Raw genomic sequence first — 26466 nt, forward strand, 5'->3', positions numbered from 1 at the left:
CATGGAAAAAAATGTTGGGAGGTTGAAATATCAGTCCAAATAACTAATTGAGTTATTTTTCAGGCAATAACTTGAAAAAAAAACTCGAAAAAGTACTCAAAACTTTAAGTTGCATATCACTGTTACGTATCAAATAAAAAACCATAGTATTCGTTAAATATGTGTAAAAACTCGACAATCGTGTAAGTAGCTTTTTATAATCCCCCACTTATTTTACAATCAAAACTAAAAAAGTTTGAGTTTGACTCGCACATCCCTACCTTCTACACTTTTGATTATGCAGAAGATGTGTGGGCTGTTTCGCACTTTGAATGATATTTTTGCAGTCAGACATCAAGTCCACAGACACATGCAGTGGAATTGCAGCAGCATTAAAGACCGTTAATTTTGTCATAGATTACGTAAAACTTATGCAAGAAAACATCTAAAATTTTCAAGTTCAATTTAGCCTCCAGCAAAATTACAACCAAATAGTGAAAGCAGTATTGCAAATTCATACGTGCAGCAGAATTGTGTAAAAATTGTAACATAATATATATATATATATAATATATATTATTTATAAATTCACTTTAAATATAGTGAGCTTGCTGTAAGTCTGCTGCAAGATCCTTGCTGTAAGTTATTAAAGCAATTTTTATGTAATTTTGTTGCATGCTTGTCATTCATAATTTGCTGTTTGCAGAAATATAGATGAAATCAGATGCAGACCACTTACGTGCTGCTGCAATTTTTCTGCATGTGCATCATAATACAAATAAGATTGCGATGGATTTAGTTACCAGAGTATGCGTAACCCTTCAAGGCTATTGCGCAATCGTGAAATGAACCAGTTGACCCATGCAGGTTAATGGTGTTTACTTTTCAATTTGAAAAAAATTAATTTTAAAAGAAAGCCTACATGATTTCCTGTAGGATATGTTACAGGATTTCCTTCACAATTTTTTCCAAAATATCCTATAAACAATCTTGTAGGGTAGCCTGCAGATACTTTTGCAACAAATTATATATTTTTTTTTGTAGGGGCCAGATAAGAAACATTAATTTTATTTCATTCTAAATAAATAGACACAATAATACAGTTTTGAAATCTTCTTACTAATAAATGTATTTTAAACGAATATTTTCTTAAGTTAAAAATTTTTATATTATCTCTTTTTTTATTTTTCTGCCGGCAAACTCTATGTCCCTTACGCAAAAAACTCTCTGCAACAGATATGCAGTGGCATCTACAGAAATCTCTGTAAGAAAATTTTCAAAAAGCACTGCAAAGTTTGCTGCAGTCAATTCTGCAAGGTTTACTGCACATATATCTACAGATGCCGCTATACATGTTTGCAGAGACTCCAAATTTCCAACAGAAATATCTGCATACTTTCGTTGTAAGGGTGAATTTTTTTAATATTCTAGAAAACAAACTTTCTTATAATACGCCTCACACGGAAGTGTGAGTGTGTATGTATGTATATCTGTATAAATATCACAAGAATATTTGAAGTAATAGTATATATTACGGGCCTTGGAAGGAAAAAACTTGGACAGTTCATATGTCGTGTATAATGCCACCCAAACAGAAGGCGAGGGTAGCTGTCCAATTTTCCTCACGTGGCGTGTATACTATTCTTCCTCACACCAGCATGAAAAATACACAGTTCTACCAGGTGCCCAGAATGAAAATTGTACTTTCCGTGCAGGTGTGAGGAAAAGAAAATATTTGTAAAAGAAAAAATTGTCTTTGATAAATTTAAAAACTGTATTGTTGTCTAAAATTGAAATAAAATTAACTCTTAACTACTTAAGGATGCTCTACCGATACTGCACTGGTCAAAATGTGTGCAATTTTTTATTTATGGTTTATTGGTGAGATATATTTTGTTAAAGAACTGCATAGATGAAGTTAGTTAAATTGTGTTATTTTATAAACTATATCATCTTTTCTTACATAAAAAAACTACGTAGTAAAACCACGTGGTTGCTTAAAAGAGGGTATTTAAGTATTTTTTGAGGTTTAATAAACAATTTTTGTATTCAAGAAATACACGAATTCGTACAATTTCCCATCACAGCCCATGTAAATTGGTATACAATAACAACGTAAAATGTTCATAGACGTCAGCTGTTGGAATTTCAACCAGACAGTCAAGAAAAATCGTTCATATTACCTTGATTTAAAATTATTGCACTCATAACTTTGCAGCTGCATTCGTTTTGCACAGTGGCACAAACTTTGTGGAACGACACGACAAATTATGTCTTTCATAATCACATAGCTGTAGTCCACATGTAGCCTACAGAATACGGCCCCAGTATAAAGACAAAGTAAAAGTACTTTCTGCACTTAAATTGGAAATAGAATCCAGATGTATAACTGCCTTGGCCTAAAAGATTACCCTGTAATATAACCTTTTTTAGGAATATCTAACGCCATTTATTAAAATGTCCAGACAGCTGACGTTAATAATTTCATAAAGACAGGTAAAGAACTGTAATATTATTATTATTATAACCTTCTTTCAATAATTTTAAATCAAGGTAATATGAAAGATTTTTCTTGACTGTCTGATTGAAATTCCATCAGCTGACGTCTATGCACATTTTACGTTGGTTAAATAAACGATGTCTTTGCTCTATCCAGTTATATTTACATATAAGTGTCAAAATGGAAATTATAATGATGTCACTCAGGGTAGAATGAAATTAACACATTGTTTGACACTAATTTCATTAACACATTAATGAAATTAACAGGTTATGAAACCAATCAACATGCTAAACTTACAACAATACTTTTACTTTGTCTTTATACTGGGGGCGTATTCTGGAGGCTATATGTGGACTATAGATATGTGGTTATAAAAGATATAATTTGTCGTGTCGTTCCACAAAGTTTCCGGGTGCATTCAATTTTGCATGGTGGCACAAACTTTGTGGAACGACACGACAAAGTATGTCTTTCATAATTACATAGCTATGGTCTACATGCAACCTCCAGAATACAGCACCTGACATTCATTGATACTGAAGATACTGTATATATACAAAGATACCCTACAAAACGTATTTTTTGACACGAAAAAATTTTGCACAGTTATTTTATAAACAAAAATCATCAAAAATAACATTTTAAATGATTTAATTTCACTGTACTGATTTTTCATGATACAACATGATAAAGGGATATCAATAAAATATTATAAATATAAAAGTTTACAATTAGTCTTACCAAAGCTAACTCTTGCGTAGTGTATGTCACACGTTCCTTCTGTCCTTTTTTTTTGCTTTGGTGGTGGGAATTTTATTTTTTCTATCGTCTTCATCATCATTGAATTGTCCATCACCATCATCAGAAAGCAATAAATCTTTTGATTTATTTAATTCGTGCAAAGGAGTTGTGGCTCTGTTCTCTCTGTCTTTATTGACTATTTCAATATCATCGGAATATGACAAATTAAAATGATCATGTTTTTTGTCATAAGGATTTTCTTTATCATGCGCATTCTTACTTTTCTTCTTTGGGTCAGAAGTAGAGAGATTTGAATCTTTTGATTTAACTGACTGTGAATTATTTGGTACTTCACCGTCAGAATCGTTACTATTATATACATCGTCATAATCTAATTTAGCCACATGTTTCCTCTTTAGACTTGCGTTCTTGTTCTTCTGCATAGCTTTCTCTGAATAATGCTTATCGCAGTTGACATTGTTGCTTGAATCCAGTGTTACTGTATCCTATTCAGAAGATTTATTATAAAATATCTAATTTTTTAAAATTATATTATAACTAAAATATACAAATATTTTTTGAAAAATTACAAACCTCTTGATTTATACTATGCAGGAGCGCCTCATTTTGTATTTGTTCTACTTTGCTATTTTTTCTTTTCTTTTTCTTGGGTGGTAGAGTGTCGTTTTGTTTCTCGCCATGAAATTCCTTTTTTTTGATAATTTTACGGCTATTTAGTGAAACATTCAGTTTATCATATTTTACTTTATTTTTCATTTGTTCCTTCACATCTGTCCATTCTGAAATAAATGTAGTATAAAATACAGGTATAACATTGAAAGTTTATCCAATCACATTCATTAATATCATAAAAATAATTATATTTGTACTCACCACCATAGGCTAGTACTTTCACAACATGCTTAACAAAATTTACTTTTCGAAGCTTTGGTTTTAAAAGAGCAGCAGATTGAGTGTCACATGTGGGCCAGAAGATTGTGACTTCCTCTTCCAACAAAATGATATAATCTTTTCTGGCAGCATCATCTTTTTCAAGCCATGCTGTGAATCCTACAGCAAATGAATTGTCATTGTTCACAAATTCTACTAATATGCTTGCATGATTGTGAATTTGTGACAATTCTGATCGAAGTTTCTTATCGACCGTTGCCATGAAATTTGCCATTTTGGTGAGAAAGAGTTTAAAACCGAAAGACTTATCGTTGCATGCCCACGTGATTGTACAAAACTGTAGAAGCAGCAAAGCGCTTTATTTTTAGTGTAAAAATCACTCCAATAAGAATGAAATACCTTCGCTTTTATTGTTAGCATTTAATTATACTATATATTTACAAAGAATATTGTAAAAGCTGAGGAGAAACAATTTTTTAAGAGCGGATATATCGATACTTTGTTAATTTTGGCCAACGATACTATATGACTTATATAATATGAGTTGGGAAACATATATATGTCAACTCATACACCTCAATTACACGTTTACTACACGCGTACTTGCCGTGTACTACACCTATGCAGTAGCAGTTAGTATATAAGGGCCTTTGCCTTTGCGCAAAAACGGAACAATACCACTGTTCCGTTCCTCCTATCCCTCATATATATTAGCAATGTGCGGAACCGACAGTATGGTGCCATGCGAAATACACATAATCAAATATGAAACGATATGCATCTCATTTGATTGCGTGTATTTCGCATGGCGCCACTGTTGCTTCCGCACATAGCGAAAACATTAGACCTTAAGGCTCCATCTACATTTAAATATATTCTCTGGCTGTTCCGCAGTCTCAGTATTCCATTTCTAAAAGGAAGATAGCGATAGTATCGAATTGAAGCTCATACAGAGCCAATTCAGACCGTTATCAAAAAATAGGAAGCAACTTCAGAGAGTTCAACAACAATAAAATCAATGCGCGCGGCACGCGCGCTAAGCCAATTTCTAGTTGTCTTAAAAAGTAGTGTATATATATATATATATATATATATATATATATATATATATATATATATATATATATATATACACACAGGGTGAGTCATTTTAATCTTTAATCTCAAGTATCTCATTGGCAAAGCATGCCAGCGAACAAAGTTTCGGATAAAAGTTTTAGGATTTTTCTCTGGCTATCTGATGATGACCTTGACAATGTCATTGAGCGTGACCTTCAAGGTCATTTGAAGGTGCAGTAGATTTTTTCAAATGGAAACCCCTACTTTTGGCACCAGAAATGGAAAGAGCGGGAAATTTTACGTTTGAATATGACCTCGCCTTGACCTTGAATTCAATGGTCAAGGTCATTGGTCATGCCGATAACAGTACAATTGGTTAGCTGAACTCGAATGCATTCAAGGAGAAAATGTTACGCACAAAAGTTTTCAGTTTTCTCCCCGGCTGACGAATGGTCATCTTGACCCTGTCGTTAAACAGGATCTTCAAGGGCATTTCAAGGTCAAGTTGATTTTTTGAAATGGAAACCCCTACTTTTAGCCCCATAAATGAAAAGAGAGTGACATGCGTTCAAAAATGAAAAAATTTTCAATATTTCCAGAAATTTTCAATATTTTCTAAAATTTTCGTAATCTTTTCAGTTTTCAAAAATTTTCAAAGTCATTCCATTATTTTGTATTAGTGTCAATTTTCAAAATTCTTGATGTAGTTAAGTCATTCCATTATTTTGTATTAGTGTCAATTTTTGAGAGTGAACTACTCTTAACAGTTATACAGATAGCAAATTAGTGCAGAAAAGCTTAATCGTGTTTTTTACTTCTTGTAAATCGATAATTATTATTGAAAAAAATCTGTTTCCCTGTTTATTGGTCTGTAACAAATTATTTTGATTTTGATCATGGCTGATTATGGTCCCAACGAAATCGTTGATATGATCATGATTTTGGAAGAAAGTCGAAATAATTATGCAGCAGCTGCCAGACTTTATGCTGAACGCTATCCCAATAGGAGACACCCAAGTAATGTTACTATTCAAACCTTAACTCAGAGAGCTCGAAATGGAGCTTTTGTTCCTCAACGCCGTCATCATGAATACGACGAAAACGATCCTCGTGTTATTACCATTCTAGCGATTATTCATCTTGATCCTCACATTAGTACTCGACAAATAGAAAGAGAAATAGGTATACCCCAATCAACAGCATCCCGAATATTGAGAGCGAGAAGATATCATCCTTATCACATAACATTAACACAACAGTTAACTCCAAATGATATGATTTTGCGAGTACGTTTTTGTCGATGGGCAATACGAATGATTCAACAAGATCAAGACTTTTTCAGGCACGTTCTTTTTTCAGATGAATCAACATTCAGAAACACTGGAGAATTGAATAGACATAATTGCCATTATTGGTCAGATGAAAATCCTCATTGGTTCAGGCCCATAGACAATCAACACTGCTGGAGTGTTATGGTCTGGTGTGGAATCATCAATGGCTATTTGATTGGTCCTTATTTCTTTGAAGAGAACGTGAATGGGGTAAACTTTTTGAGATTACTTCGAGACATTTTACCTGAATTACTAGAAAATGTAGACCTAGCCACAAGGCTAAGAATGTGGATCCAATTAGATGGAGCACCACCACATTATGCACGCATTGTTCGTGATTATTTAAACACCCGCTACAATGGCAGGTGGATAGGGCGAGGTGGCCCAGTTGCCTGGCCCCCTCGTTCACCTGATTTAACCCCTCCCGATTTTTACTTATGGGGATATCTTAAGAATGTTGTTTATGCTCAACGGCCAACAACGCGAGATAATATGATCGAACGCATTCGTACAGCTTGTGCAGCAATCCCTCGAGATGTTCTACTTAGAACCATAAGACAATTCAGAGCTCGACTTGATCTTTGCATCCAACAAAACGGCGGTAATTTCGAACAATTAATCAATGGTTAACTCCAGTTAACATTCCATAAAAATACCAAAAAAATAACAAAAAGGGAAAAAACAAAATAAAAAACAAATAAAAATAAAACAAAAAACAAAAAATGGGATGCTAAATCCTTTTGACAACCTCCTCGATGGTGCATCCTGGGTTCGGCTGATGTCAAAGGTAATTTCCGCACAAAAGATGATTTGTTTCCAAAATCACATGTTCGAACGTAAAATTTCCCGCTCTTTCCATTTCTGGTACCAAAAGTAGGGGTTTCTATTTGAAAAAATCGACTTGACCTTCAAATGACCTTGAAGGTCATTCTCAATGACATTGTCAAGGTCATTATCAGATAGCCAGGGAAAAATCCTAAAACTTTTACCCGAAACTTTTTTCGCTGGCATGCTTTGCCAACGAGATAATTGAGATTAAAGATTAAAATGACTCATCCTGCATATATATATATATATATATATATATATATATATATATATACAGTCACACACACACACACACACACACACTACTATCGTTACTTCGACTACAGCAGACAGCCCTGTAGCCTGCAGTATCGTTCACTTTCAAATAAGAAAGAAAAAAATAAATAAATGGCGGCTTGTGTATGTTTATGTTTACCACACTATATTTTTGAAAGCTTAACCTAACACACTTTGAGGTAAGAGAAGCAAAAATACAATAATCTTTCTTCCTTATGCTGATGCCTACCATAATTTTGATTGTTTTGACTTCAGGAACAGTTCATTTAAAGAGGCTTAAACAAATATATGGATAACGATAATGGAAACATCAGAAGGCCGAGAGGTCCTTTTAAAGCATATGAAAAAAATCCTTTATTAAAAATTCCTTATTCAACTTTACGTAGTCGACATAAAACTGAAAATGAAAAAAGTGTACAAGAAAGTCCAGAAGAGGTTAGTAAACAAAAATCATAATAATTGTATAACAGAGATAATTGCCGTGTACATTTTTAAATTATCATTCACAAATGTTATGCAATATTTTATTTTTTCTATCATTATTATTATACGAAACTCATTTGCTGTTTGATTATTTGTATAAGAATGTGGTCATTTTTCAATTTAGGAAACAAACATTAAATTAATTTTTTTAAAATACATTTGCTTTTATGTGTCAGAAGCGTAAAATATCAAAAAATTTTAAAATATTATTGTATGTCTAATCGCCAGTGTAGCACTATCGAGCCCCTTCATATTACATTGAAATCATTTTTATAGATTTATTTATTTAATGAATAAACAGACTTTAAGACACTGTAGTTTTTTTATATCCAGGTGTGCACTTTGTACTTGGATGATTTGTAGGTAGCTAAGCTGTCCGATGACGAGGTCCAGGTAGTGTGCTCTGTAACTATAAGCCACCTTGATAATGTAGTAGTACGTAGTATAGATATAGACACAAAAAACCTATGGAGCGGACTATCTGGACCTTGTAATCTACCACCGTAGCCACCTAGACACCGTGCTGGTATGTAGTACATACGGGGATTAAAAAAAATATGGACTTGGACCTTGTCATCAGGAACCCTAGCGACCTACATGTTCCTGTTTATGTTACATTATGGGATGTAAATGTAAGGATAAAATAGTTAAGTGGTTAAGGGGACCTACCCACTTGAAAATAAAAAAATGAGATATTGAAATATATTTTTGAGTAGTACTGTAGAAAGCATCAAACATTTTTTATATTTACCATGTGTCAGGTGCAATATGTCTTTGAAGGCCAAAATTCCCAATTTACATTATTTCACTCAGCGTAGAGTTACTTAAAATATGGGCATCTCAGAGCACGTTTTCTTTAATAGAAATACTTAAAATACATATAATTCTGACATGAGTGTAGGAATTTGTATTAAAATTTAATGTTAAAAAGTTGTCTACAGTTAAATAAAAAAAATTGTTTAAAAATTGAAAAAATGACAAAAATTTTGTTTAAGTTATAGGTTACTTTATTAAATTAAATTTTAATACAAATTCCTACACTCATGTCAGAATTATATGTATTTCAAGTATTACTATCAAAGAAAAACTGCTCTGATGCCCATATCTTAAGTAAGTCTGCGGTGAGTGAAATAATGAAAATTGTGAATTTTGGCCTTCAAAGACATGTTGCACCTGTCATATGGTAAATATAAAAAATGTTTGATGCTTTCTACAGTACCACTTAACTTTCATCATTGTTTAATCAATTATTTAAACAATTTAAGTTTTATATAAAAATATTATTCAATACCTAATTTTTTTTTAATTTTAAGGTGGTTAGGTCCCCTAAAATCATTAGTCTACTAATGTAAAGGTCCAGTGTTCTGACAAGGTCTTAAGATTTTTTTTTCATGAATTATACAAGTGTATGCATTAGACAAATGATACCAAATATTACGCGTATAAACAGAGGATAAAAAAGGTATCAATTATTTTTTGTAGTATTATTTAACTGCAAGAAATGTAGTATTTTCATTTAGATAAAATATACCTTATTGAAAAATTTGTAGATTATATTTACTATACTTTTACATATGTGGGTGATTCTGCCGTAATTTGCACAAAACAAGCTTCAAAATGTTCCCATAGTAAAATTAACTATTTTAACTTATAGAGCGCTTATTCTAACTGAAATGATATTTAAAACAAGTACCTAAGGCCAAACCACAAGAAATTGTTTCTATAAAAAGTTATATACATTTAGGCCTTTATTAGCCCATGCAGCTCAATACAATCAATATAATAAATTCCTCGCGCATACATTCGAATATACCAACTATTTGCTTAAGAAAAACGCAATATACTTGGATATATATTGTGCCGAAGTGGTAGTTGACTAGTGTTACAGAACTGATACGTCGTGCTTTTTTCTTGAAATTCCAATTAAAATTCTATAAATTGTGTAAGTTACGGCAAAATCACCCATATGTTGATCAATATGTCAAATTTTATTGTTTTCAACTAGAATAAATAAATTTTTAATTAAGACTTTTGCTATTACAAATCTTTCTCTAGCGACCGTGGGAGTAATTGACAAAAACAGATCTAATTTCAGATCAGCTGATCAAGCTGGTTTTTAAAGTACAAGTATATCATTACTAAAAAAGTCTGCAGATATTTTTGTACATAAATCTGCGCATAAATCTGCAAAGATCTCTGCAGAGTTTGTTGCACAGATTTCGGCAGATGTTACTGCAGACTCAAAATTATCTTCATGAATTTCTGCATATTTCTCTACAGTAATCTCTGCAAACTTTTTTCGTAAGAAATATTATCCAAACAATTCTTTACATCTAAAAATTTAGCAGTTATTCTATAAATTCAAGTGGGTTTTAGAATTAAAAAATTTTTAACAGTATCATTTTCGCATGTTCTACTTTAAAAAATAGAAAATTAGTTGTTCTATACCTTAAAGTGTGTTTAAGAATATTCAAAGTAAGAAAATATTCGTTGAAGCCCCTTATGAATAAATCCTGCAGGAAATCAAACTGAAAAATTTTCAGCTAATTCTTCATGAACCTTGCAGGAATCGTACGGAAACTATCCAGAAATTTCTATAGGATTTGCTAGAGGTATTTTGCGGACATCCTGCATGTATTTCGTAGAAAATTCGTTTAGAAAATCCTACAGGTAATTCTGCAGAATTGTTTTTAAAAAATTATTTTTCCAATAATCCTGCAGGAATTCCTATAGCAATTTTTTTTTTTTTTGAAGGATTCCCTTGAGGAACCTGTTGGATTGATTTTTTGAATACTAATTCTGTAAAATACTTAAATGAAAAATCTGTCGGCGTATAGGTGCTACCATCTGGATGATAGCAATAAAAATGGAGACTAATGCCTATAAAATTTTAATTTTTAACTTTTTTTATTGATTAAAAATATCATAAAATTAAAATTATAATTATATATAAAAATATATACGTATCTTTAAGTATTTTAAAGAATTATTATTAAAACAAGCAATCAACAGTAATTCCTGCTGTAAATTCCTGCAGGAATTCCTGCAGGCTACTTGTAAAAATAATTATTTTTTAACAATTCTGCAGGTGATCCTCCTGGAAATACTGCGAAATACATGCAGGATTTCCTACACGATATCCTACAAAATATCCTGCAGGATTACCTGTATAATTTCCTGAAGAGTGTTTTCGTAAGGAGCAGCAAAAGTTACCTGTAATAAACAATTACTTAATAAGATAAAAATATGTTTAAAAACCTCAAAAGCGATAAAAAGGGTGCCTCTATACAAGTTGTACATTTTATCTGGATGATGCAACAAAAAATAGATGATTATATGGTTACTTAAATTTATAATTAAAAACAAAAATGTTTAGCCTCTGCTGAGCTCTCCACACAAATTTTTGCACAAATCTCGAATCTGTACAGAAATCTGCAGGATCTTTTGATACCAGCAATATTAAAACAAATCAAATCCCATTAAATTTTTCAAAAAAAGATATGTTTTTTCAGAAAAGGTCTGTTCAGGTTTCTGCAGTGACACCTGCAGAGATCTCTGCTGGGAATTTGTACTCTGTGCAGATATTTATCGGCATCTGTACAAAACTCTGCAGCGAACTCTGCAGGTATCTCTGCAGACTTCATTGCATGTCTACAGAGAGTACAAGTTCCCCGTATAGAGGTCTGCATTTCATTGCAGGAAATTCTGCATACTTTATTAGTAAATAATATGCATAGATCTCTGCGGAGCTCTCTGCAGGAAATTAGGACTGCAATATGAAAAAGTTCCATAACAGTTCTTCATAGATATATAACTTTAATACAATATAGTGTCCTTGGCGAGAAAAATCACATGATTTATCACGTGACTAGTTGGCGTGATTTCCGCGTGACAAATCACGTTAAAAATCACGTCAGAAATCACTCATAAAATTGTAGTTTTATATTTTATATTTGTTTTAATTAAAATAAATTATTTTGTTTTTACTAAACAATTAGAAAAATATATTTGTTGATGATCCAAATAAATTGACCGCAAAAAAAGGAAATAAAAAATTTTCTCTAACCGAGGATTGAACCCTGGTCCTCAACTTCAAAATCCATTATCTTACTGCCTGAGCTCAATCCTAGGTTAGGGCAAAGTATTTTTTCCGTTCTCACGTGAGGAATCACGCTAAATCGTCACGTTAGAAATAACGTGATGATTAATCACGTGCGAATTCAAGTGATTCATCACGTGATTGATCGTGTGAGAAATCACGTTATTTTTCTTGCCAGGGGTATTAAAGTTATATCATATTCAAGCACTTTCATGAAACTTAATTTTTTTCATACTCTTACGAAAAAAGTCTGCAGAGATGTCTGCAGAGATCTCAGCAGTAAATATAGACTCTCTGCAGAGCTGCGTTAGCATGTACACCCGCCTGAAATTATGTTTTAAATAAGTTTTTATGCATTTAAACTATATTGTTGTTCATTATATAACGTTTTACGGCACCTCTGCAGAGGGTCCGAATTTCCTGCAGAGATCTCTGCAGACATCTCTACAGATTTCTCTGCAGGGATCAGTGCAGAAATCTCTGCAGAGATCCGTGCAGAAATCTATGGACATTTTTTTTAGTAAGGGATATATATTATATTAAAGTTAAATTTTCACAATAATTTTATGGAACTAAAATTTGTTTATATTACTAGAGTCCAAATTTTGTGCAGAAAGCTCTGCAGAGCCCTGTGTAGAAATCTCAACGGAGAGCTCTAATAAAACTCAGAGAAATCTCTGCACACTATTTTAGTTAGGTTATAATGATCCACCATTTTTCAAGGCAAGTATCATCCAGATGGTACAAACTAATATAGAAATATTTTTATATTACTTTTAAAATTTTAAACCACTTTAATGATAAAAAGTAAGGCATAATTTATTGCAGGAGTAACGCTCTGAATACACTCACGATACCTGATGCAAAAATGCTTTAAGAAATTTCTGTATGAGATCTGCAGGAATCGTGCAGGATTTTCTAAAGATTTTTTATTGAATGTCCTACACGATTAATTCATTTTTTCCAAGTATAAATTGAAATATCTTGTGATGCATGTAAATTATGTAACCCAATGTGTAATTTCCTTCATTACCCAGTCTACTCATCTTACTTTAGGCCGTATATTTTTCTCAGAACCTTATTTTTGAATACTATTGTGTAATACTACTATGTACATTGCGAAGCGAGCGCGACTATTCCGCTGCGTGCGCTATGGGCAGCGATGCATGAGCTGCACATAAAAGTTTCCATCAGCTTTAGTTAGTACCCACATTTCGTACCCGTACCGAATTACCGGCACTATTATATTTCTAAAAAAATTTTCCTCACTCAAAAGCGGGAGAATAATTCTTTTTACCACACATGCGCGATTTCCGCGTTTTTTGACATAAAATTAGGGGCTAATGTAGTCAATTTTCGACCGACGGTAGAAAAATAATTTTGCGGGAGTTAAAAGTTTAACTCCCGCATATGCGGGAGTAATAGTACATTATACAACCAAGGGAGAGAAAGAGGCCTTTTGCTTCCTTGCGTGTTTGCAGTACTCGGCTTCTGCTCGGTATGCGCACTCGCCTTCGCCTCGTACTGCAAACTCACACGCGGGAGCAAAAGGCCTCCTTCTCATCTTGGTGCATAATGTACTATTTTCTCCTTTGGGAAAAAAAATCTTTCTCTCGCTGCGGTCGATCCCATACATATATATATATATATATATATATATATATATATATATATATATATATATATATATATATATATATATATATATATATATATATATATATAGTTTGTGATTTATTTCTTAACCACAAACTATAAAATCAGATAGTACAGAAAAACAATTTTATTCAATTAAGGCTTACTACTCAACACTTAACAATTAGCGTTTTGTCCTAGACGATTTGTTATCAAAAAATCTGCAGGGAGGTAATTATATCATTGTTAATTTTATCTTTTAATTCAAGGTTGACTCGTCTGACAATGAAAACGAACAAAATCGCTTTGTGGATAGTGAAGATGCGATATCTGACGTATATGATGAGAGCGAATATAAAATACATGCAAATAGCAAGATATGTCGAACCAGGGCTATTGGTACAGTATGCAATCCGCCAATTGTTGTTGAAGACATTGCAATGGAAACTAATGATGATGGTAATATAGATAATGTACAATATAGTTCAGAATCTGACGATGAAACAGATACTGCATCCGATGTATCCGATGAGGAATGCCTGAGTAGTGATAAAGAAAGTGAATGCCTGAGTAGTGATGAAGAAAATGAAGATATATATAATGAGAGTATTCTTAGCGAAACCGAAGAGGACAATAATTATGGAGAATCTGAAGAGACACAGTTTTCCGATAATCAGGTTGGTTATATTTCATATAATTTAACGTCATAGGAAGTACATTCCTCGTAAATTCGTACATTTTATGTTTAAACTGATGTTTGATTCGTTTTTGAGCTATATTACATGCAGCAGCATTATTGAAGTGATAACTTATTACGGCACGCTGTGAACTTTTTCCAGCTCACGTTCCCAAAACGGTAACGGCGCCAGACTGTCGTGCCAGCCATCCCCTCTCTCTTATCCTGACTCGATATTCACCTCACTCGTTCTATCTCTTTCTCTCTTTCTGCGCGCGCTCCCCACCTCTGGCTTCTCTCTCTCTCTCTCTCTCATAAGTATTAATATTATTTAATTTTATTGCAGGAACGCAATGTCTTGTACGAAAATTGTAGGATTACGAAGAATGAAAGTGAACTGATCAATTTGTCATTTGCAATAAGGCACAGTTTGCCGGATATCGGCTTCGAAAATCTGATCAGTACAATCGATTGCCACCTACCACATGATGAATTCAAGTCAATATATCTTTTTATGAAGTCTTTCCCACAACTGGACTCTACAGAATCTTATTATTGTGATGATTGCAACGAAATATTGACCCTTAATAAGGAAGGAAATGGTACTTGCCGTTTCTGCTTAGTAAAGTATACTAAAAAAATGTTAAAAAGAAAAGGTCAGTTTTTCATTAGTATTTCTTTGCGAAAACAATTAGAAGATCTAGTTCATAGCGAATTATACGAGAAATTCAGGAACACATGTCAGGAGACTGATGTCATCAATGCAAAATTATATAAGCGACTGAAAAAGCGAAACATTATTGGTGCAAATGATATAACATTACAATGGAACGTTGATGGTGTTAACCTATCGAAGTCATCAAAAGCTTCTCTGTGGCCAATTTTAGTAACCGTAAACGAGTTGCCATATCGAATCCGCAAAAATAATGTTTTGCTATGTGGATTATGGTATGGTGAGAATAAACCTAATATGAATATGTATTTGCAACCATTCATAAATGAATTAGAAATGCTAAAGACCGAGGGCATTAAGCGTTGCGTAGAAGTACACGATCAAATTGTTATAAAAGTTTACACTATTTTATGTACAGCTGATTCTGTAGCTAGACCAATGGTTCAAAACATGAAACAATATAATGGTAAATATGGTTGCTGTTATTGTTTAGAGAAAGGCGAAAGAATACTAATGGGAATGGGATTTGCACGAGTTTATGCCTACAAAACTGAGGCAGAAATGGACATACGTTCATCTAATGAATATGACAGAAATCCCGTATATCAAATTTTGATGTCATTCATTCAGTGCCACCCGATTACATGCATACTTGTCTTCTTGGAGTTGCAAAGCTTTTTGTGACTGCACGGTTCGATTCCACCAATAAAAATAAACATTATTACATAGGAAGAAAAATGGATCAATTTAATGAAAAATTATTGTTATTAAAACCTCCATCAGAAATCACGAGAACACGAAGGAAAATAACTGATAAGTATAAGGCTAATGAATGGAAAAACTTTGTCCTTTACTATTCTATTCCTTGTTTACAAGGTATAATGAACCAGCGATATATCAAACATTGGCATTTATTTGTTTTTGGATTGAGTTTGATTCTTAAAGAAAAATTTCTAAGGATGATTTGTTATTAGCTAAAAATGCATTCCACCAATTCGTAAAAGACGTACGTGACTTATATGGAATAGAATTTATGAAATATAATATGCATTTGTTGCTACACATACCAAAGTACGTTTCTCTTTTCGGCGCTCTGTGGGCGTGGTCCACTTTTCCCTTCGAAGGTTTTAACGGGGTAATAAGGCACTTATTTTTCGGCACTCAGTATATACCTCAACAAATTGCAAAATGTTTTACTAGACTAAGATACAGAAGAAATACATCTCACGTTTTTGCCAATAATGATACAAATCCGAAAGTATTGAACTTATTTTTAAAATTAATGAATCAGTCAAGAGTACAAAGCTGTATAGAATATGGAGATGATTTGCGTATCTTTGGAAAGCCAAAAATGATAAACTTAACACTTAATGAACAAATCTTAATTGAGCAAGCAATTCATGATCCAGTTTTACAAAAGTGTAAAACTTATGACAGATTTATATACAAACATGTACTCGTCAAACTATAAAAGGATCATGAAGAGAAACAAAAGCACAATTTTGACTACTGATAAAGAATTGTTGACCATTTCACGATTGCTTTTAGTAACTTCTTCTAATTCACATATAGAAAAATATGTTATAATATGTGAAAAATTCACAATACTAAACGAGATATTATGTAATAATAGAAATTATAGTTCTCGTAAGTATTCTTTTATTGCGCAAAAAACGAATCTGGTCTGCCATGAAATTAGTTCTATAGAGTCAAAATGTAACGACATTCCATATCAATTAGATACACACTGTATCTTTCCTATAGTTAATACATTTGAAACAGACTGAATAATATAAGTGATGAATAAATATTTAATTTTTTAAATTTGAGAAATTTATTCTATCGTTCCTCGGCTTTACTTGTCTTATTGGTAATACGACAAGTGCAGTAAATTTGTAATAAGTCGAAATAATCACATGATTTATAAAATCAATATACTCTTATACCCTCCATTTATGATATATTTACATTATTAATTTAAAAGGTGAGTAAATAACATAACTTAAAAAAGAAAGTTTATATTTGTAGATGCCATGGCAAATCTTCAAAGATGAGTTCACATTCTTTGCAGATATTCCTGCAGACTGTTCTGAAAGATTTGAAGATTTTCCAGCAGAAACGTCAGCAGCTGCCACTACATGTCTGCAGAATTTTCTTCCAATGCCTCATTTTTTCAGGAATCTCTGCAGAATTTTTTGTAGGAATCTCTGCAGAATTTTTTGTAAGAGTCTCGTCAGAACACACTGCAGGAATCTCTGTAAAATGTTATGAAGTAATTTCAGTACACTTTTCTACAGAAAAGTCTGCAGACATTTTTATTACTAAAACGATTTTCGAAATTGCGCAAATTCCCTGCAGGATTTCTTGCAGAACAATCTGCGAAGAGGATCTTAGAAATATTCAAATTGTATGCAGCATTACTTATTAGGATTTATGCAATGAGGATCAAGCGATCTTTACAAATTACCGTGCCAAGATTTCAGCAGATGCCACCGCATGTCTGCACAATTTTTCTCACTTACCACTGACATTTCTGCAGAAATTTCTTCAGGATCTCTTTAGTATTTTCTTTATAAATCTATGCAGAATTTTTTGCAGGAATCTTTGCAGAATTTTGTGTTAAAATCTCGTTACTCTTTTTTGCAGGACATTCAGTAGACTTTTATTAAGATTGCTAAAACGATTTCCGAAATTACGCAAATTTCCTACATGATTATCTGCAGAGCAATATGTGAAGAGGTTCTTTGAAATGTTCCGCATTTCATGCAGGGTGACTTGTTAGGGTTTATGCACAAACAATCCAGCGATCTTTGCCGATTTTCCTGCAGACATTTCAGCAATTTCCTTCAAATGCCACTGATATCCTTGCATCATTTCCTTCAAGAATCTCTGCAGATTTTTGTGCAGTAATGTCTATAGACTTTTCTGCAGGTAACTTTGCCGACTGTTATGAAGGCTGCTAAAACGATTCTCAAAACTGCGTCAGTTCCTTGTAGGTTTACGTGCAGAGCAACGTATGAAATAGATCTTGTAGGTTGGCTGCAGGGAGCTTGCTAAAATGATCTTCCAAAACATGCGAATTTCGTACAGGATTATTTGTTAACTATTCTGCAATGAAATTCCGCGAATTATTTGCATAATTACGTGCATATCGACGTGCACACTGCATGCACGCTATCTTTACAATTTTATTTAGACGTTTTCTGCATGTCATCCTACAGATCTTTCAACTGATCTACCTATAGACATTTATGTACATTTACTTGCACATAATCATACACACTTATTTGCATGTTTGCCTTCAACAATTTTTGTAAAAAGTTCTGCAAGTTTGTGTGCAGGTTTCTTTCATAAGGGAATTTATTCTTAGCAACGGTATACTCTTATTTCTAGTATTGCTAGTGCTCTTAGTAAATATGTTTCTTAATGTAACGTAATGGAAAGACACAGCCTCTAATTGGAATAGTTGCCTTACTGAAAGAGGAGAGTCTCACGTTGTAAAGTGATTTTTATTTATTATTTTTTATATGATTTTTTATATGCTTTGTATTAAATTTAGAAAATTGTTGTACGCTCCCCCCTAGGCAATTATACCATGATTTACTGGACTATGAAAAAATGCGTAATAAATCATCGTTAATGTTTTACAGTCCATTAAATTTTTAATTTTTGCAAAAACGAAAATTAAATAACAATTATGTTTTTTGCTCTCCATGTTAAAAAAATAAATAAGGTAAACAACAGTGAGAGAGTCAACCTTTGTATAAAATAAATACTCCAACAAATAGATATTTCACTGACGACGTTTCGTTGGTGTGGTTTTCAACCTCTTCAGATCTTTATTGACAAAGTAAATAAATATATATGGATAAATTACAATAAGATACAGTCATAAAAATTAAATAAATGCGTACCAATTTTTACAAATATTACATATTAAATTACAATATTAAGAGGAAACCACACCAACGAAACGTCGTCAGTGGAATATCTATTTGTTGGAATTTTTATTTCATACAAGGGTTGATTCTCTCACTGTTGTTTACCTTATTCATATCAAAAATTAAATACTTAGCTTTTTGACTATAAAATTTATGTGTTTATCCCATGTCATATTAAAATCAAAAATTAAGCCAAGATATTTATGATTTTATACTCTTTTTATTATATTACTACCTAATTCAATTTCTAACGTGTTAGAAACGCTATCATAGTAGCTACCATGCGCTATATACACTATCTTGCTAACATTGAATGATAACTTATTTAAAGTAAGCCACTGTACAACTTTACTAAGATAATTATTTTTCTTTTCCTGGCCAGATGACCACTTGTTATCACTCGTTATGATAAACGTGTCATCAGCATAAGACATTGTCGTATCTTTTTGCATATTTCTTAGTAGATCATTTACATATAGGATGAAAAATAATAGTCCCAATATGGTTCTCTGTGGTACACTAATCGATATTTCTTTATATGCAAAAATAATTATAGTAAAAAGTAATTATAGTTCTTTATATTCACTTTTGCAGTTTTGCATTTTTACACATTGTTTTCAGGCACTTTCTTTTATTCCACATCTATCTAATTTTTCTAACAGTATCTTGTGATCTACAGTGTCAAATGCTTTAGCTAGGTCCATAAAAGTAGTAATAATAGACTTGCTTTTATCTATACCATTATAAATAATGTTTGATACATAATTTAACGCGTCTGTAGTACCTGTATTTTTAACAAAACCAAATTGATTGTCTGATATAATTTTACATTCCGTCAAAAACGTATACAATCTACTGTATATGATTATCTAGAAATTTTTTGCTAGGTTTGATATAAGAGAAATTGATCTGTAATTCGACATAAATGACCAATATCCAACCTTAAATATAGGGACTATGTCAGCACGTTTTAGTGCGTTTAACCACATTGATTCTTGGATACACATATTAAAAATGTGTTCCAACGGTATCGCTATCTCACTTGCAATTACTTTGATTGTTTTTGCACTGATATTATTAACACCGCCAGTTTTTTTTTTCTTCATGGAATATATAATATTTAGAATTTCAAAAATGTTGGATATTAGAAAATTGATTTGTCATTTCTATCTGAAAGTTTTAGTTGATCAGCATCCAAATTTGGAATTTGGTTACTTAAATCAATACCTACTTTACAAAAAAACTCATTCATTGCGTTCGCTATAAGAACCTTGTCTTCTAGTTTTTTGTTATTTACAACTAAATGTTCAAGTGTCTTGCTTTTTTGAATATTTTTTTCTCAAAGTAAATACCGGGATTTGGGTCTAAAAGATCCAATTGATATAGCGGTTCACTTTGGGTCGTTATTATTATATTAAAAATCATAAAGAAATATAGATTTAAATTGTTCATCTTGCAAAAGTAGACGTAAGTTTATATGGTTTATGAAAATTGGTCCAAAATATTTAGAAATACAATTAACTAATCAGAATTAGTGTCAGAGTCATCCTCTACAGGTTTTAATTTGTCAATATGTTTTCAAATTCTTTTCCTATTGGGGGATTCCAAAATTACGTTCTTCCTGCCTATAAATTCGATGATTTTTAAGAGTTTATATCTGTAACCGTCGTTACCGTAAAATTTATCTGCCCGGGGATTAGTAATGAGTCTTGCATTACCTCCTACTTTTCCCTTAAATTTGCTAACCTTTCTGTTATATGTTTCCTTTCATTTGTGTTTAATTTTAATTTGGTTTTCCCCTGCCAAGAGTTTCATCTCATCAAGTCGCAAAATAAGATCTCTAATATATGCATTGTACGTTCTTAATTTTTCATTGGAGGGTATTTTTATTGGAAAGCGTGCAATTCGGCCTAAACCAATTTGGAGAGTGTAAAGCTAGTAGCTGAATATATGCTAATGTTATACGTGAAGGCCGCAAAAAGTGCTAATTTGTCCTATCGTCGTATTTCTCAGAGTAAATCCTAATAAATGAATGATATTTGTCATCTATTTTATTCAAGATGATTTTTCGTACAATGTTCTTATCGTGGTCGAGTTTATCTTGGTTTAGTAAACTGTGTAACACGGTAAAATTTCACCGTGTAACAACGACGTTCGACGCGGTCAGGGTAGAGCGTCTCAAGGCTACCTGTGTGAATGAGAGAGTGAACGTGTCTAAATGCGTCGTTTATTTTTTGAGTAAACGACGAGAGAGGAGCAGTGGCTGCGACGGACGAAAAGGACAACGCACGTCGCCGACTCGTGAGTAAGAGATGCGAGGAGACGACGATTGGCGCAGCAGCAGCGACCTTTCACCTCGACAGGGCGTTCAAGTCGGCCCCGCGCACCGTAAGAGAGCTGATGCAGGTGGCGGAGCCCTTTGTGGGGTCTACCTACGTGAGCGTTTGATGCAGCAGGACCAGCGTGATGGCAGCTCGCCCGCACGAACGTCAGGAACAAAAACTACAGCATCTCGCGTTCGTAGTGACAGATGCCGCCCGAGTCAAGGGCCCTGACGACGGGCCATTGGGAGTCACTGCGGGTTCTGCAGTCAAGAGTTAGCTTGGTTGTCTGCTGGTGAAAGGTTGTCTTTGTGCTACGATAATTCGAATTTCGCGGCTATCTGTTTCGACATCGTGTCCGCGGGGCTATCTACGTTGACCAATCAGCGCGCGCGCGGTACGGCGGCTAGGGAGAGCAGAATGGCGGCCGCGAGCCGCGAGCGCTCAAGCCGGCACTCGCCGCCCCGTCTACTCCTGAACGGACGTGCCTCAATTTCTACCTCACCCGGTGTTCCAGTTAGAAAGATTTAAGGTCAGTAAATCGTTTTCCGTTTCCTCCAGTCGTATCCGTCTCGCGGGTGAAAGGCAGTTCCCTGTTCGGTTTCGCGAACGAAAAGGTTATCTCGCGTACGCGTTAGTTACCTCCGGATCACTGTCTTTATCTCTCTATTTCTTTGTATTGTGTTCCGTTGAATAAAGGGTTATATCTTCTATACGGGTTATATTTTCGAGTAATAAGCGAAGTGTAGAATTAAAGACTCTTACGATTATGATGGAAGTGTAAAGTTATTGTGTGAAAACGTAGGTTAATACTCGTCGCCGACACCTGGACGCACGAGGCGTAAGATGGTCGGGCAATTCTAGGATAAGTCGGGGACAGGTTTCTGTACATATTAATATTTACATTATGGTTCCACTCATACGGGTTAAAACTATGTGATCCAGGCATGAGAGTGGATGAACCCTTGAAGTCTGTGCTTGTAAAGTATCTAAGTCTTGGTGTCAGAAATACAGACTGACTGCCGATCGCTGCGCAAAAACCGCGTCCCCTTAGAGGCAGCTTGACAGCTCGTCGAGGCTTACGTTGCTGACGACTTTGAGTTTACTAACTGTGTTCTGATCCTTGAGTCTCAGACTGTCTACAGACTTCGTCAGGTTGTTTATATCCATTCTGAAAGTCTTTGTCAGATTTTTCAGGTTTGCATTCATCCTGGCGTTCTCTTTCGCGATTGATGACATTCCACTGACCAGCTTGTTACGTTTTCATACGTGTGCGTGGACATTGACGTAATGGCTCCTGTTCCTTCTACGTCGCTGGAGTGGTTTACGGGTCCTCTCAACTCTACCATTTGGTCCTAAGCTGCCTTTAGAATCTCCAGCATTCTGGCTGATTCTTCCAGTATGAGGATGTTCTTGTCTGTAAAATACGCATAGTCATCAGTCTGCGGTTAAGAGGATTTCCTTGCAAGGATTCCGACACTTTGTGCACAAGCAGCGGGCTACCTTGCAATTAGTCGAAACACTTTCTGAAAAGAAAAACTTTTTAACCAACCTAGCCTCTTCTTTCAAAATGTGTGCCGAAGCACGGCTCCTGCCGTCCGAGACCCACCGAGCACGAGAACAGGTTTAGCAAATCTGTGTGAGGGTCTAGGTTTTATTGAGCGTGGGGCACTAACTAAGTGTCTGTACGTGCGCACGTACCAAGTCAAATTCGTGCGTTCGTGTTTAACCTCTTACAGATCCGCGCAGACTTTTTACTTACATATTCATACATACATATAAACATTATACATTATTCATGGACATAACTTCGTTACCTAGAAAGAGTCTTTTTTGCCATTGAAAATTTACGTGTTTCCACTGTAAAGTGGCAGCTATACTTCCTCATCGGGCTGGTCATAATGGAGATCACAGTGGTCCAGAATCTTTTCTCGTATGTCTTCCCAGTCTGTGCACGAGCTTAAATATGTGGGGACGTTTCTTAATTATTATTAATTACTTAATTTATTAATTGCAGAGTTCACTTACACACTAGCAGCCCTACCTTTGCGGTGACTACAAACAGCGTAGCACGCAGGCAGACTTACACTAGATGTGTAAGCGTTCGTTCCTATATGATCGCGTCGTTTTCCTTGTATATATGAATCTTTCCTTATTTAATTAATTTAATAAATAAATTAATTGCTAAGTACACCTATACGTCAGCAGTCCCACCTACGCGGTGTCTGCAAGCAGCGCAGAAAGCAGGCACAGTTACACTAGACATATAAGCGCGCATTGGTGATTTAAAATTGACGCGCATACGGAGAATGGTCACATGACCTGCGCGCCCACGCGCAGTCTGTTCACAGCTGTCGCCTTTTCGTAGGTGTCGATGTTGCTTGCATGAACCATAGATATTTTAATAATATTCATTTATATATATATATATATATATTCTGTGAAAAAAAAATTGACGGCAGCGTTTGTATTCTATAATAAAACATCGCTAAAAGCGAAACGCTTTGCTTTTCACATAAGGCACTCGCCGATATTTAAAGGTTCGCCGATGAATACACACATACACATGCAGATACATACACACATGCGCGCGCATACACACACACACACACACATAAAGTATGCAGATATTCAAATATTATTGATAAACTGTAATGGGGTAAGACTTGACGATGAAAGAAGACGGGTGCGTTTGATTTAGGAACGTACGTTCGTTTTTAACATGTGTAGTATATCTATATATAACAGTATATATAGATATACAGTACGTACTCTAAATCAAACACACCCGACATCGTCTTTTTTTGCTGTTCTGATTACCGGTTGTGACGTGGCGAGAGACGTTCTTCTTTGCTGCAAAAAATATATATTTTATATAAACAATATACTCACTAAACCATACGTATACGTTGATATTATACAACACCTGACCATGTTGTATAGAAGAAATTCGTATTCTTATGAAACAGATTAATTTTTTCAGATTCATCAATTGCACAATCTAAATAAAACTACTCAGATTCATTCGAATACTTTTATTGATTTACTGCAATAAAAGAATGTTAAATTTGAATGACAGTTGATTTGTGTATAAAAGATTTTAGGGATTGTAATAATAATAACATATGAAATGTAAACGTTAATGATACGATTAGACAATAATAATCAACGAGACTTTTCTCGCAATAGCATTATTCCAGCTAAAAAAACAGACTAAACTATTCCTGATAAATGTTGCACTACAGGATGATACATATACTTGAATTTATTATTCAAGTACAGTATTTTATTGAATAGAAGTATATTAAATAAAATATATTTTATTTGATTACTAAAATTTTATCTTAATTATTATTAATTGATTAATACATTTTATATTTTATTTTTAAAATAAGAATCTAATATATATTTTTTTTATGAAATCATATAAAATATTATGAACTGAATTTATAGTTGCTAATTTGTTCTGTATGTATTTAAATCCTGCAATGCAACATATATCGTGCAAGTTTAGCCTGTTTTTTTAGAAGGAATAATGCTTGGGCTATAAATTCAGTTGATTTTACTTTTTGAATTTTAAATGTTATCTAGTATATAAATATGAATAATTCAATTATTGTAATTAATATGATTTCATAAAGTGTTTCATTATTCATCATATTCATTGTATCGTATCATTAATAAAATGGTTACTTTAAAATCAAAGAATTATTGTATTCGAATTTAATTATTCATTCACATATTATTTATTTGTAATTCAAACCATAATGGCTTGTGATCACTGTAAATACTTTCAAAAATGTTAACATTTAAAGTAATATTACTAAAGCACAAATCAATTGTCGTATATTAATCTGTTGTTACAGAGTCTTCTGATATTGTTAATTTTAAACCATGATTTGACATAATATTTATTATATTTTTTGTTTCACTGTCATGAATATTCCTAACATTAATATTAAAATCTCCTATAAAAATAATACCTGATGTATTTTGTTTTTTTAATTTCTTCGAAAATATTTATTAAATTCGTTGTAAAATGAAAATATGGATATTTGGGTGATTTATAAACAGTAATTATGCTATACCTATCGATGTTAATTCCCATAAATGATACATAACATTTATTTACAGAAATCATTCTTTCGTAAAAACATTTTATGGATTCGTAGTTAATTTTTTTGTTAAAGCATGTTACATAACCATATGGTTTCCTTATGGATCCTATACAGTTTTGTCTAAAAATAATTTCAAAATCATCGATATCTATTACGTCTTTATTTAATGTCCATGTTTCAACAAGTGATATTATATCGCTATTAATGAAATTTCTATCATATCTTATATAATTAATATTTTTATTCAAACTTCTTACATTTTGATAAATATAAGTTATAGTATTTAAATTTCTATGATTTTTTTATAAAGTTTAATGAAAGTAATATAGGACTTTCATGATTCAAACGATGCATTTCGTTTTCAACTTTATCAGGGTGTTTTTATGGTGGTATATATTCTCCTTCTAGAAATAGTCCAGAAGCGCTTGTTACTTGACTAAATGCTACGTATAGCATTCTTTTGTCTTTGATATTATCAATATTTACAAATACAGTTTTATACGTGGATCCTTGCGATTTATGTATTGTCATTGCTTCTGCTGGTTGTAAAGGAAACTGATTTGTGTTTATTTGTAATGCTGATGATTTTGTTATATTAACAGATCGTAAAATTCTATCAATTGGTGTCCAATTCATGGGAATATTTTTACTTTTCAGTTTTTCGAAATATTGTGATCTCATTTTCTTTCCTACATGCTCATCATCAAATTCAATATAAACTTGTAATGGCATGTTTATTTTATTTTTGGTTTTCATACAAACGTAATATCCATAATGGATGTTTTATAATTTTCCAGTTGCTCCATTGGTTAAGCCATCTTCGGTGTCAACAATATTGGTCAAAATATATCTGGCTGTTATTTTCAATAGTAATTTGTTTGATAATCCTTG

The 26466-nt window shown here is 33.2% G+C and overlaps 3 protein-coding genes across 45 annotated transcripts in view; 2 read left to right on the forward strand and 1 right to left on the reverse strand.

Annotated features, from left to right (window-relative positions):
* LOC100117118 (leucine-rich repeat-containing G-protein coupled receptor 4) overlaps positions 1-26466 on the forward strand; it is a 722517-nt gene that overhangs the window by 419043 nt on the left and 277008 nt on the right. The gene's annotated exons all lie outside the window — the stretch shown is intronic.
* Positions 1-26466, reverse strand: part of LOC103316721 — a 59447-nt gene that overhangs the window by 29056 nt on the left and 3925 nt on the right. The window contains exons 1-4 of one of the 3 annotated variants that reach the window (XM_031925187.1): positions 4118-4669; positions 3818-4023; positions 3224-3729; positions 2999-3048 (exon numbers count right to left, since the gene is read on the reverse strand). The exons of 1 other annotated variant lie outside the window; for it this stretch is intronic. In XM_031925187.1, coding sequence (XP_031781047.1) covers positions 3250-3729; positions 3818-4023; positions 4118-4409 — 978 coding nt within the window. In that variant the 5' untranslated portion in view covers positions 4410-4669 and the 3' untranslated portion in view covers positions 2999-3048; positions 3224-3249. Of the gene's footprint in view, positions 1-2998; positions 3049-3223; positions 3730-3817; positions 4024-4117; positions 4670-26466 lie in introns of those variants that run through there. One more of the 3 variants, XM_031925188.1, reaches the window with a different exon arrangement.
* On the forward strand, positions 7250-17019 carry LOC116416470. Its single transcript, XM_031925186.2, has 3 exons — positions 7250-8064; positions 14116-14523; positions 14869-17019. Exons 1-3 carry the CDS (start codon positions 7918-7920, stop codon positions 15877-15879), a joined length of 1566 nt encoding a protein of 521 aa, XP_031781046.1. The 5' UTR covers positions 7250-7917; the 3' UTR covers positions 15880-17019.

The sequence above is a fragment of the Nasonia vitripennis genome (assembly GCF_009193385.2).
Source record: "Nasonia vitripennis strain AsymCx chromosome 2 unlocalized genomic scaffold, Nvit_psr_1.1 chr2_random0006, whole genome shotgun sequence".
NCBI lineage: Eukaryota > Metazoa > Arthropoda > Insecta > Hymenoptera > Pteromalidae > Nasonia > Nasonia vitripennis.